Source organism: Chelonia mydas, chromosome 8 (assembly GCF_015237465.2).
Source record: "Chelonia mydas isolate rCheMyd1 chromosome 8, rCheMyd1.pri.v2, whole genome shotgun sequence".
NCBI classification, from domain to species: Eukaryota; Metazoa; Chordata; order Testudines; family Cheloniidae; genus Chelonia; species Chelonia mydas.
The window spans coordinates 30,545,614-30,559,544 of NC_057854.1; the positions used below are offsets into that span (position 1 = coordinate 30,545,614).

A 13,931-nucleotide genomic window follows, 5' to 3' on the forward strand; every position below is an offset into this window, starting at 1 on the left:
TGTCATTGGTAGCTTTGCAATTGACTTCAGTGGGAACAGGATGGAGCCCTCTCCTTTGATGCTTTCCGCAGAGCAGAGAGTTGGCTTTGGAATATGAAGTCTGCAGGATATAAAATCATAGTTGTATTGTGTTTTGTTGTTCTAGGACTTTTTGATGGAAACATTCATCATGTTTAAAGATCTCATAGGAAAGAATGTTTACCCTTCGGACTGGATGGCAATGAGCATGGTGCAGAACAGGTAAATAGAGCCCTCCGAACAATTTCAAGGTTTCAGCAGTCTGAAAGGGAGCCTGGTGCTAGTGAAGTGAACGTCTTATTCCATGTTTTAACACACAAAATAGGCAGAGTTCCCTGTTCCAGATGCCTTTTCAGTTTTACTTCGTATCAAAAATGTTTACACTATCTGAGATAATCGACTTACATAATGCATGGAAAAAACTGCCTATGCCTTTGGTTCACTTTTCAAAGACTGACAAGCAAGAGGAAATGGGTTTCTAATAGATAGGTGTCAGCATCACAAAGAAGAGTCAGAGTTGGTCTCCATGTCGACAAACTCAGTAAAGAGGCCAAGGAGTGAATAGAGACTGTCTAGGCCCCGTCTATCAGAGTGCCTTCCAAAACTGTGTCTGTCGTGTGTGGTTTGTTCTCTCTCTCGTTATCTCTCCAGAGGGAGAATAGTGTGTACTTGCCCCCCAAGAAAGCTCTGTCTCCTATATAATTGAGCTTTACCCTCATGGTGGAAAGTTCCTTTGTTCTAGAGGAGCAGAATTGTCAGCCATGGCCTCCATCCTAGACCTTTAGGCAATATTTTAGACATGTTGGACCAGGCCATTGTGGGCCCTGAAGATAAGGACTCAGACTTTGAACTTGACTTCATATTCTATGAGAAGCCAATGTAGAGAGAAGAGGACAGATCTGATGTGCTCGCTATAGCCCATGTCACTGAAGAGATGTGCTGCAGCTTCCTGTATGAGTTGGTGATTCCTAACGGTTGATGGCTTCATGCCCATATATATTACAGGTATAATCCAGGTGGGAGGTAATGAAGGCTCATATAACTAAGGCCTACTGTGGATCCATAAGACTGCTGGCTGACCGCTGGTAACCTTCTGTTTTTTATGTTTTCTCTGCAATGCTTGCACCTTAAGAGTAAATGTGCTTGCTTAGAGTGAGCTGTGTGGTAACTCTACTGGTAATTATAGTTGTTCATAGCCTTTGAAGAGAGAGCAAAGAGCACACATTGGCCTGTTGAGACATTCTGGCTTGCTTGCAGTATCACAGTATAGGCAGAGAACTGTGCAGCCTGGAAAAATCCCAGTCAGGAGGGAGGGAAATGTAGTTCTCTCCCTAGCTGAGGGGACAGCTGGGAGCAGAGACCTGAAAGTGAGTGCCCTGGGTGAACCACAGAGGGGCAATGCAGGTGCAGTTGCCCTGAATTTTGACAAAAGGGAAGATTCCTTCTGTGAACGAGGCATTAGCTATTTTGGTTATAAGTGGGTACCGTGACACTTTTTATCAGGCAGGAAAGGACTGAGGCTCAGGAGACTTGGGGGGTCTATTCCCAGCTCTGTCACTGACTGACTTTGTGACCTTGGGTAAGTCACTTAACCCTTCTGTGCCTCTTTTTCCCTCTCAGCCTTTCTCTGTCCTGTCTATTTAGATTGTAAGCTCTGCAGGGCAGGCACTTTTTCATACTACATGTATATACAGCACTTAACATGATAGGATCTAATTTGGGGTCTCCAGGAGCTACTGTAGGACAAACAGCAATGGTAATGAATAGGTGAGTAAACTGAAGTGCCTCCTCACAGTTATACTAAATCACGGTGCTCCAGGATTGAATTACATTGGGAGGGCAATATGGGAAGACTCAAGGTAGGTGTATCATTGTTTCTAGACACTTTGGGATATTCAGACTGATGTGTGGAGGGAGGGAGAGGGGGGTTAGTATTTGTAGTCCATGACTGAGAGAATAGGGGAAGGGATGAGGTAAAGGGAAATACAGCACTGCTCTGAGCAGCTGTTAATTAATCTCTTTCACTTGTCCAGTTGTTTGATCCATATAGGAATTGGAAGATTCTTCTTTGTCTTATGTGGCAGACATTATCATTAATTTTTGGCATCATCACATTGAGGTCACCCCCTTATGGGACTATATCATTAATAATGTAAGATGTAAACTTTACAATGTGGGTTTTAAGTAGCTGTATGTTGTCGGAACCATATGTCTTGTTTATAAGTGTCTCTAAACTTAGCCAGCTGGGCACCCACTAACTGCCAAATCCTTACATCATCTGAATAGATTTGCCTCCGACAAAGTGTTGGGGGCAGATCCTTGAGTGTTGATGTGCTTAGTAGAATATTTACAGAATTCATACTCCAAAGCAGTGGTGCTCCAAAACATGACAAACCTAATTCCTATTTTAACTTCTAAAACCTTCTTTATTGAATTCAGTTGCAGGAAGGTACCCATTGTTGAATAATTCCCTCATCAAAGATCAGTAGTCACTAGGGAGATGGCTGGAAACCTGAATTTTAAAGATCTCACTGGTTATAGACAGGTTCCTTTCAAACTTCCTCATTCAAGAACATCAGGACATCTGTTCTTTAAGTGTAATATCAACATATTGGCATTTGGCACAGCTGAAATCCTGCTCATTTGTGCTTCATGTTATTTAAGGGGATTGACACATTTTCTTGAGATGAGTACTCAGGATTTTACCTGATATCTGTCATCATTCTTAGAACGTCTCCAGGTGCTTTTAGTGTGGTTTAAAAAAAGAAGGCAGGAAAATACAATATCTCCATTCTTTAGACATGTAATGTGGTGATCCTGATTCCATTTGCCATTCAAATCAATGGAAACAGGACTGAACATTCACAGTGATTGAAATTTCTGTAAATGACTACGCCAGTTGTGTTGGAACAATACACTCTTAAATGTCAAATTAATCACATTGTTAATTTCTTTCAGACTTATGTCCAGTATAGAAATATTTTACTTGTGGAGTCATTTTCATGAACAAATCAGAGTTTAATAAGCTACTTTTAAAACTTATTGTAGTTATCTGAAATATTTCATATTGTTGGAATGGAAATAGTATGTTTGTGTATCATACATCCAAAGATACACACATTGTATACTCATATCTTCACAATGGTTGTATTACAATTTGTGTGCACAATTGCCATTCATGCTCGACCATGACCAATACTGACCATTTTTTAATGCAAATTGCTGTTAAGTGTGGGTGAGTCAGCACTGCAGAATTAGCCAGGGTGATCAGCACCCAAGGACGCCTAGTCCAGGTATAAGCATCCCCCCAGCAAACCTCTGCCTGTGTCACTGTGTCCTCACTGTTTCTGCACTCACCTGTGTGTGTCTGAGGGCAAAGCCCATGGTTATTTGTGCTGGGACATACTGATTCTTTCCCAGTCAATTTTGGGACAATTTGCCTGCCTTTCAGGGGGCAATATGAAAAGGCACTGGATAACTATCAGTACTCCAATGATTTAGTCTGAATCACTCACTGCAACACGTGGTTTACAGTCCAAGTTAAAGCAGAGACTGGGCTCTATATATCTTCCCATTCTCCTTCCCCCAACAACTGAATAAGGTAGCCCAGGCTTAAAGCACCTCCAAAACCGGGAAAATGTTTGTATGTAGATGGGGTGGGACAGGGGGTTGGGCTAAAACTTGGGTAAGAGTCTGGCATTACCTCTGCAGTGACGATGCACCCAAAAAGTGTTTTGAGAAAGTGTAGAATAAACCAGGCAATACAAATTATTTATTATTTATTTTCACCTGCCTCAGTTTTTTGTCACAAATTGGCAGTCTTGGCCTTTCCCAAGCCCACTCTGTTAACCTAGCTAATCACTTGAGTTCTCCTCCTTGTCAGGCATGAGCTCCTTCAACTGAGCCTGAGGACCAGCTAGCTTAGCCTCCAGCCAGATTAAAGAGCTCAGCTGGGTTAGGGTATGACCACCTGGTTGACCAGACTGCCTGACTAGTTGAAGGAAGCTCCTAGGCCTGCTTTTAAGGTCATTGAGCAGCAGCAGGTTGTTGGCTGTTCAGTGTGTGTGCCTGCAGCAGCAATCACTCTTGTGCTTTCCTGGTTCCCAGCTAGGGTGACCAGACAGCAAGTATGAAAAATCAGGACAAGGGGTGGGGGGTAATAGGCACCTATATAAGACAAAGTCCTGAATATCAGGACTGTCCCTATAAAATGGGGACATCTGGTCACCCTATTCCCAGCCATGACACTGCCTTGTTCCTGTCCGGCTCCAGTCTTGCTTTCCTGCTTGCTTCTGACTCTGGCTCCAACCCATCGCTCTGGTTCTTGACTCCCAACTCCTGCTCTAACCACTAAGCCTGATTCTTGCTCCAGCCATTAGGCCTGACCACCCACACCCCAGTCATGACACTACTGCACTCCTGCTATATGTAGACTTCTCAGAACTGCACAGATCCAGGAAATGAAAATGGAAATCACTTATTGTAATGTGTTTGAGAGGAGAGGCTTGTATAAACAATGTATCTGATATTTCAAAAGTATATCTTAAGGCAAGAAAAAATAATGGACAATGTACAAGATGACAATGGGCGCCTTAGGAAAGCCTTGCTAGGTAGAAAACATGACTAGAAGGCATGCTAATTTTTTTCTTAGTTGTTCTAGATATCAGACACATTAGTACTTCCAGGTCTGTCTGCTCTACTGACCACACACACACACACACACACACACACACACACACACACACACACCATTCAAAACATCATTTGAAAGATACAATGTTAGAAAATGTGTTTACAATAAAGCAAAAAAGGAAAGAAGGGGGAGAATGTATGAGAAACAGATGGCATTTGTGTTGTAGTGTGTGGTTTGCCTAATATCATCTTGTTTTTCTCAGGTTTGAAACTCCTCTTGTCCCATTGGGAGAGTTTCATTTAGGGTTGCCAACCCTCCAGGATTGCCCTGGGGTCTCCAGGAATTAAAGATTATGTGATGTGATGAAATCTCCAGGAATCCATCCAACCAAAATTGGAAACCCTAGTTTCATACCTTCCATTGATAGGAGGTTGGTTAGCTCTTCCATCTGGTATTGGATAATAAGATGTCCTTCTGCCATTATTTAGCAGTAATTTGTTTGACTAGGGTAAGGATAATCAGAGCATGTTTCCAGAGCCAGGAGGGGATTACATTGCCTTTGTTTAACCCAATGGTTCTCAACCTATTTACCGTTGTGAGCTCTAGGGGAGGAGGGTGTGAGTGTGTCCCCCTCCCATCCCCCAGCTGTCCTCAGGGGCAGAGAAACAGGAACTGGGTTGCCACAGGCGTTTCTTTAACTCTCTATTCCTGGGGGAATTGGTGTGTGTGTGTGTGTGTGTGGGGGTGTTAGAGGCATACTTGCTGACAGTTATTTTGAAATGAATTACCAAAATAATTGAAACTAGCATGATTATATAGTGTTATTTTGAGAAATAAAATTTGCAGAATTTTAAAATATTGTATGCACAATTTTTATTTTTTTGGTGCAGAATCCACCCCCCAGGAGTAATTATTGTGAAATGGAGAGAGGAGAGGGTAACTAATATAGTTGGTATTTGTCAGCCTCCTGGAAGAAGTGAGTGTTTAGGAAAAGACTTGGTTAAGCTGAATTGAACTATTAAGCTACCAAATTCAATTTTGATTATGTTGATTGGGCTTTTACCTAGAATTTCAATGGAATCGTCTTTCCAGAAGAGATCTGCTGTTTTTGTGTTTTGTGACTCAGATGTCTCTTGGTTTATGCTGACAGCAATTAGGAGTCAGAGATGTCTGGACCTTGTTTAACATGTTCTTTGAATCATGGCTATATAGTTACCCCTGGCTGTCCTTTTACTCCTTTTCCTGGCAGGACTGGGGGAGTTGTTGTCTAGGCACATTCTTGCTGATCATTCATAGTTGCTCTCCAGGTAAGATTCTATGGACAGCAATTACTACCAGGTTGTTTCACTGTCTGAGGCAGGTTTAGGTTCATAATGAGCAAATTTAATTGAGTAAAAATTTCTTCTACCCTCTTGTGCTTCTTCTATTAGCAATTACTTTATATGTACAGGAGATTAATCTGAAAAAGCAGCATTTTAGTACTTTGGTAAATAACCAATCCCTTGTTTATTTGCAGGCATATAAAACTTTTCTTGTCTAAATTGTTCTGTACATCTAGGAAAAAATATCAGCTTCTGCATCATTCACGAATACAGTATTTTTAATTCTACAGAGCAATAACATGTCTATCATTGCTCAGATCGTATTCCTTTGGGGATCATCCAATATCTACATTGCATCAATTGACATTAGAAATTCACTTGTGATATTACACTTTGTCTGTAATGCCCCCTTATGACTAATAATTCTGTGGGACAATTTGATCCAGGCAGGCTTAGGGTTTATATTTATATTGCTATAAAGCTTCCATGTTCCAGCCAAATGAAAATGTTTAAAGTGACGGTCGGATTAAAAATCATAGATTGTAAAGAAATGTATTCATCAGTGCTGCTAACAACACCTTACATTATTTAATTATGTACATTTTGCAGCTCTCTGCGCATGGCTGGTGGAAATTATTTAAGTCTGTTTTACTTTCAGGCTCTTAATGCTGTAATGTTGGGGCATCCACTGCTGCAGGGAAAGGTTATTGTCATTGGTGGTGGTTTTGTTTTGTTTTTATTGTAGAACCATTTCTGTTGTTCTTATATCTTAAAAAAGTTAAAATTGAAGCTAAATTTGATTTCTCAGAGTGCCTTTTTAAACACTTAAATTACCCCAGACCAAAGTGGTGATAGGAAAATCTTGGGGAGTGCCAGTTGTTTTTTTAAGATAAGTAAGGGTTGATGGGCCCAACATTGCATTCATAAGCATTCAGCACACTTAGAACCCATATTTACTGTGCAGTGGATTATTTAGAGGGCTTTTTAAACCTCTTAGGGTACATTTTACCAAGAAAGCCTCCCATTTCTGAATTTGGAGAAATGAAAATGACAGATTGTAAGGCAGCTCTATTGAGAAATCTAGCCAATGGCAGAGTGTAGTTGGTGCTGGCTCTCTATAGGCATTCACAAAGCCTGACAGCCCTCCCAAATGCTCCTATTCATTTTTCTGTTGTTTTGCATCCAGCAGGACAAGTGCTGGCTGTAGCAGTGGAGTGATTTTTCTAGTGCACTACGATATACTGCAATATGCAGACCTAAAAACAGAATGCATGTAGTTGGAGGCAAAAGGAAGCAAAGTGTAGATAAGTTTGCACACGCTAAAAGTGGTTCATTATACTGCACGTGGTGTGTGGGACTCCCTCACCAGTCTCTCTCTCATATCCTAGACAGGTACAGAAAGATAAGGGGAGTGTGAGTGGTATCACAACTATCTAAACTAATTAGGGATGACCTCATAAATGAAGACTGGACTGGAGCCATGAGTGGGTTACATAATGTTCCACTTAGCAAACTGAATTGTTTTTGCATTATATATTGGCTTAAATTTTACCTCTGAATTTGCTGTGCTATCTGTATAGAGTTCAGCTTTGCCTAACTTGGATTTGTTTTGAACCGCCTATGAATAGAGCTTTACTGACTATCCAACAGTTAATCCAATAAAGGGGAAAAATTCCCTAGTCTAATTGAAGGGTCTGGTTGTCACCCTGCATCTCTAGTGATACTCCCTTTATTTCCTTCTCATGTCAGTTTTTCCTGCCTTACCTACTCTCCTACTTCTGAGAGTTGCTACTGGTCTGTTACAATGAACAGCTCCTCTTACTGGTCTAATAGGGAGCTATACTCCCCACTGTAACTTTCCTTTCATATACAACACTCCATTTAACAATTTTTAAACTGACTTCTCATATGATTACCATTGTACTCTCCATGAACAAAAACCAATACCAAAAATACGGCTTCATTCTTCTGTGGCCTTAAACACGCTTTTAAGTTGAATAGTACTAATGGCTTCTTGGGTCTCCCCTGCCACTTAAAAATGCTACAGGGAAATGTTGTATGTAGTGTTGTTGTAGCCATTAGTCCCGGATATTAGAGAGAGAAGATGGGTCAGGAAATATTTTTATTGAACTAAACACAGTTGGCTAGAGAGACGACCTTACACAGAGCTCTTCTTTAGGTCTGGGAAACTAACCCAGAGACTCACTGCTAAATACAGTGTAGAACAGATTGTTTAGCAGAAGTAGTTAACACATATATCAAGGGACTGTTCAAGGTGAAGTGTTGTCAAATGTGCATATATCCTAATATATATATTAGATCTAGTGAATAAAAGGCAACAAATGATAAAGTGGGGTACAGATAATAACTTTAGTTTTAGTGTCTTCCTCACTGTATCCCCAAATGCTTTACAGAGATAAATAATCCATAGCAAGCCAGTGGTATACATTACACAATGCACTGGCGTAAAAGATCTTTGCAAGCATGTCATGAAAATGTGCTATCTGGGGCACAAAATCTGCTTTTCCATTTCTATGACGATGGCATGAAAAAAAATATTTTATTGTTCTATCCAAAAGGATTATTTGCTACAAGTAGAATATCTTAAGTCCGTGGTAATGACATTGTACAGATATTTGAATAAATAAAAGCATTTGGCCACAGGGATAATAATAGAAGAAAAGAGTACGAAGAAAAGAATGTATTTTAAGATAAAGTTTGAGAAGAGACGTTAACTTTGAGACTGAGACACACTTGGCAATGCTGTTCCAAGTGGCAAGAGTTGAAGAGAAGACTAATATACAACAGTAGGTGACCTTCTGAAAAGGGAGGGGGGAGAAAGAAGATGAATATTAGATAAGGAAAGGGGAGAGAATCAGAGAGCAACATGCAAGATCGTAGAGAGTTTTAACCATAAGGAAGGGATTTTAGAACCGTCATTCAATATTTGGGAGGCCAGTAGATTCATTTGAAGATGGGAGTGAAAGTGTTACCCAGAAGTTTCAGAACCCAACGCAGTGGTAACTTAACTGTTTCTCTTCAGGTAGTGTCAGGAATAAATCAATGGGGATACAGCTCATCCATCTGATAAATGATTGATACAAGCAAGAGTGCTTTTACCTAAAACTACTTTCTTATTAAATCTCAAGCATGCACACACAAATATGCTGTCGCAGTAAGGTTAGAGCATTTCAAAATATGTATATTTACCTAAAAAGTCTGAAATGACTTCAAGGAATCAACAGCCAGGCTTCCAGGGGGCAGCTGGGGAACTTAGCTATGAAATCCTTGCCCAAAGGAAAGCTTCCTCAGACTTCTCCAAAGCACACTTTATAACTAAACTTTTTATAAATTTTCTCTGGACAAAGCATATAACTCATAAATAGCCCCTATTAGGCTAACAATTTCCCTAGCAACAGCCAATAACAATTCATTATTCTCCTTACCAGCAAAGCATTTCTAGTCATAACAACAATGACAACATGTAAGTTAGAGGCATCTAAAACCAAGGCTGTCCAAACATTCCTTCTATTTTCATGGAACCTTAAATCCCTGTTACAACCTCCTGTTCTGATAGCAAAACTGTAAATATGCAGTTATATGGCCGTATCTCTCAGGTTCCTAAAAGTATCTCTAGCTATGTGATGTTTGGGTTTCAGGGGTTGAACATACAAAATTGCTGGCTGCAGTACTGTCAAGTTCTGGTTATTCGTATGTGAGAGTTGGGGTGTGTCATAAATATAAAGGGAAGGGTAAACCCCTTTGAAATCCCTCCTGGCCAGGGGAGAGCTCCTCTCACCTGTAAAGGGTTAAAAAGCTAAAGGTAACCTCGCTGGCACCTGACCAAAATGACCAATGAGGAGACAAGATACTTTCAAAAGCTGGGAGGAGGGAGAGAAACAAAGGGTCTGTGTGTCTGTCTATATTCTGTCTTTGCCGGGGATAGACCAGGAATGGAGTCTTAGAACTTTTAGTAAGTAATCTAGCTAGGTACGTGTTAGATTATGATTTCTTTAAATGGCTGAGAAAAGAATTGTGCTGAATAGAATAACTATTTCTGTCTGTGTATCTTTTTTGTAACTTAAGGTTTTGCCTAGAGGGGTTCTCTATGTTTTGAATCTAATTACCCTGTAAGGTATCTACCATCCTGATTTTACAGGGGGGATTTCTTTATTTCTATTTACTTCTATTTTTATTAAAAGTCTTCTTGTAAGAAAACTGAATGCTTTTTCATTGTTCTCAGATCCAAGGGTTTGGGTCTGTGGTCACCTATGCAAATTGGTGAGGCTTTTTATCCAACATTTCCCAGGAAAGGGGGGGGGGTGCAAGTGTTGGGAGGATTGTTCATTGTTCTTAAGATCCAAGGGTCTGGGTCTGTAGTCACCTAGGCAAATTGATGAGGTTTTTTACCAAACCTTGTCCAGGAAGTGGGGTGCAAGGTTTTGGGAAGTATTTTGGGGGGAAAGACGTGTTCAAACAGCTCTTCTCCAGTAACCAGTATTAGTTTGGTGGTGGTATCGGCCAATCCAAGGACAAAGGGTGGAATATTTTGTACCTTGGGGAAGTTTTGACCTAAGCTGGTAAGGATAAGCTTAGGAGGTTTTTCATGCAGGTCCCCACATCTGTACCCTAGAGTTCAGAGTGGGGGAGGAACCTTGACAGGGTGGAATTGGGGAAAAAAACATAGTGGTCCTGTCTCAAGTTCTGCCCTCAGACAAAGTGCTATCTGCTTGAAAGCAGAAGCAGCAATGTGTGGGGGCCATGTTGCAGAGATAGTGGGGGGACAGGTTAACGGTCATTGGAGAATTGTAGGATTGAGCAAGACAGATGATAAAGAAGAGGAAAATGGGAGGTGTAAAATGAAGGAGAAAATGGCTTTGAAGTACCATTTCAAGATGTTCCTTTTCTGGTTTGAAAACAAATTAGTTAAAATACGCTGAGTCAAAGCCATATGCTTATTTGGTAAAGACAGTATGTGAAAATGGAGGAGTCCTTTGTTTCTGAGTGAAAATAAACCCTGCATTCAAATTTCACCCATTTGTGGTTTTTTTTTTCTCCTTTAACGGAGGTGGAAGGGGGCATCAAAATGTACCAGGGGGATAGGAAAACAGCATTATGAAGAGCTAAACATACTAAAACTAGCAAGGAGCTTGGCTGGCAATGTAGAAAGCATCAGGATAAATAGTCCATGTCACAGAGAGTGGTCCATCCTCCAAAGAGTTTTGGTTGTTTACATGATGTTGACTCTCCTCTTTATTTCCAGTTGCTGAAGTGCCTTAAAAGAAGCTAAAAGTAAATTACTTTACATTACATTTGATGGGAAGGGAGGCGTCTCCCATCAATTTCTCCATTTAATTGTGGTTCATTCTTTGAAAACCTTGAGAACTTCATTTTAGGCTGAAATTCCAATCAGTTATGTCTTTATGTCTATGGTCTTGGTCCTTTCATGTCATGAACTTATCTGACATGAATGAAATATTTATCAGGTTGCTCAAAGGAAGTTTAACAACACTGATATTATATGTTATGGACTGTGTGTGTGTGTGTGTATATATATATATATATATTTATACACACACAAACATTAAAAACCTAATTGTCTTGGACATTTATTATTTTTAGTATTTGCTATTCTTTATATAATAAGTATAAGAAATAATGGTCACCTCATGTTAGGGTGACCAGATGTCCCAATTTTATAGGGACAGTCCCGATTTTTGGGTCTTTTTCTTATACAGGCTCCTATTACCCCTACCCCCTACCCATCCCGATTTTTCACATTTGCTGTCTGGTCCCCCTGCCTCATGTCTAGTTAGCTTGGGCGAAACATTGTAAGGGTGACACGTGCACATGTGCATGCACACACACTTCTTTAAAACAATACTGTTATAATGCATAACTAGGGATGTCATTTACGTTCTACGCTACTGCCTGTCATACAATGTACTCAGTCCCACACCAATCAGAATTTCTCATTCAGTGATGTCCCCCAGCACTTTTCTTGCTATCATTTATGGAAGGTCTTGATTATTCTTGTACTGTACAAAAGCTCTGGTGATTTATTTACATAGTTCATCTGAAAATGAAAGTTGTGTCATCTGCAAGATAGCTGATTTTTTTAATATATATATTTTTTAATTCAGAGAAAAAGTCACAATGAAAAACTAATATTTATAGCACAGGTTAGTTTCTATGTCAAGCTGTTATGCAAGATATTTGGTCTTATGGGCAAAGGGAATGCTTGGGTAAAATTAAAATTGCTAATGAACAAGACTAGTTGTTGACAATATTCATAAAGTATCAGAGTATAATATTTATGGGTTTCTTTAATTTAGTAATACCAACATGGTTTTAACAGCCAAAGGAAAATTGTATTTTGTTGCCTTAAAGCTTATATTAGAATTTATGTTCCAATTAGAAGTGTTCTAGTGTGTTTTTATTTATTGATTCATTTAAAAATACCCCAAGAACATAAACCTCCATACTTTTATATTCAATTGGTTTAATTTCCCAAATCTGTTTTGCATTGGGTAACTGAGGGATGAGCAGCCCAGGTATAAAATGTTAAAACAATGCTAGGTCTTAAAAATCCTAAACATTATTTTTCCAAAAATCCCGGTGTGCAGGTTAGACCTGCTGAGAAAATGGAAGGGTAACCATGAGCAACCACTTGACAAATAGGCTATTTCTCATGTAAGTAAATGAGCCATTTTAAATTGTTTGGGCCTGGTTTTCCACTGCTTTATAATTTGTGCAGTCGTTTTTGTGTACTTTGTAAGTTTATAGCCGACTACAAAATGTTCAAGGTGTGGAGAATAGGATCATAGAATCACAGGCCATGTCTTCACTATGGAAACTATCGAGGCATAGCAACAGTTCTGTAGCCCTGCCGGCATAACCCTGTTGTGAAGACACAGCCTATACTGTGATGGGGAAGGGGTTTTTCCATCCCTGTAGGAACTCCACCTTCCTGAGTGGCGGTAGTGACCTAGCTGTGTCTGCACTGGGAATTAGGTTAGCGTAGCTATGTTGCTCAGAGGTATAGATTTTTCACACCCCTGAAAGCCATACCTATGTCAGCCTAAATTTTAAGTATAGACCAGGCCATAGAGTTCAAATCTAGTCTGGCCTCCTGTATATCAAAGGACACCAACAGAAACCTGCACTTGCACACTAAATCCAACAACTGAAATTAGATCAAGTATTACAGTCCACAAGACATTAGATTATTATGTTGCACAAGCGCTTGATCTTCAGATAATTTTTCTGCAACAAATTATATTTTATAATTTTGGTAAGACATTTTGTTCTGTGAATCAATCACATTTCCTTTCTAGCATTTTAAACATAGCCATTGACCATGTGCATTGTATTAGAGGTGGGCAAAATATTTGTAGCATGTACTGTTCAAAATGGGCCTGAGTTCAAGAAACATTCTCAGAACTAGAGCGGTTTCATAAATTGTTGCAGTAGTAATGTTTCACACATGCTTTTGCTATTAGGCTGACAAGCAAACTCTTCTTTTACTCTTAGAACTTTGAGTTGAGTCGGTTGGCTGCGATAGGTCACATAAGATGCAAAGTATTTGTACACATTTCATAACTGGCAGGAATACTTGATATGGTCAACAAGCTTGTAGAAACTATTCTGACTCCATTTTCTCAGAATGGCTGCAGTTTACATGCTGTCTGATCCAGTTCAGAAGAAAGAAAGCTATCAGCAGTAATCTTTAGTTCGATTGTAAGTCTGGCACAGGAACTGTCTTTTTGTTCTGTTTGTACAGCGCCTAGCACAGCAGGTACTGGTTTGTGCATAGGGCTCATAGGCACTAGTACAATACAAATAATAATATTTGTGCTGCTCACTGCTGTAATGTGCTCCCACTTCCAAGACATCTCAGGATTTGAGAGGGGCAGTGGCCTGGGCTGGTGTCTCCACTAAAGACACCAGTAGGGTTG

At 39.9% G+C, this 13,931-nt stretch overlaps 1 protein-coding gene across 3 annotated transcripts in view; it reads left to right on the forward strand.

Annotated features, from left to right (window-relative positions):
* DOCK2 (dedicator of cytokinesis 2) overlaps positions 1-13,931 on the forward strand; it is a 495,629-nt gene that overhangs the window by 356,373 nt on the left and 125,325 nt on the right. For all 3 annotated transcript variants that reach the window (XM_037906215.2, XM_043520976.1, XM_043520978.1), the window contains one exon: positions 146-240. In XM_037906215.2, the coding sequence (XP_037762143.1) occupies positions 146-240 (95 nt within the window). The remainder of the gene's footprint in view (positions 1-145; positions 241-13,931) is intronic.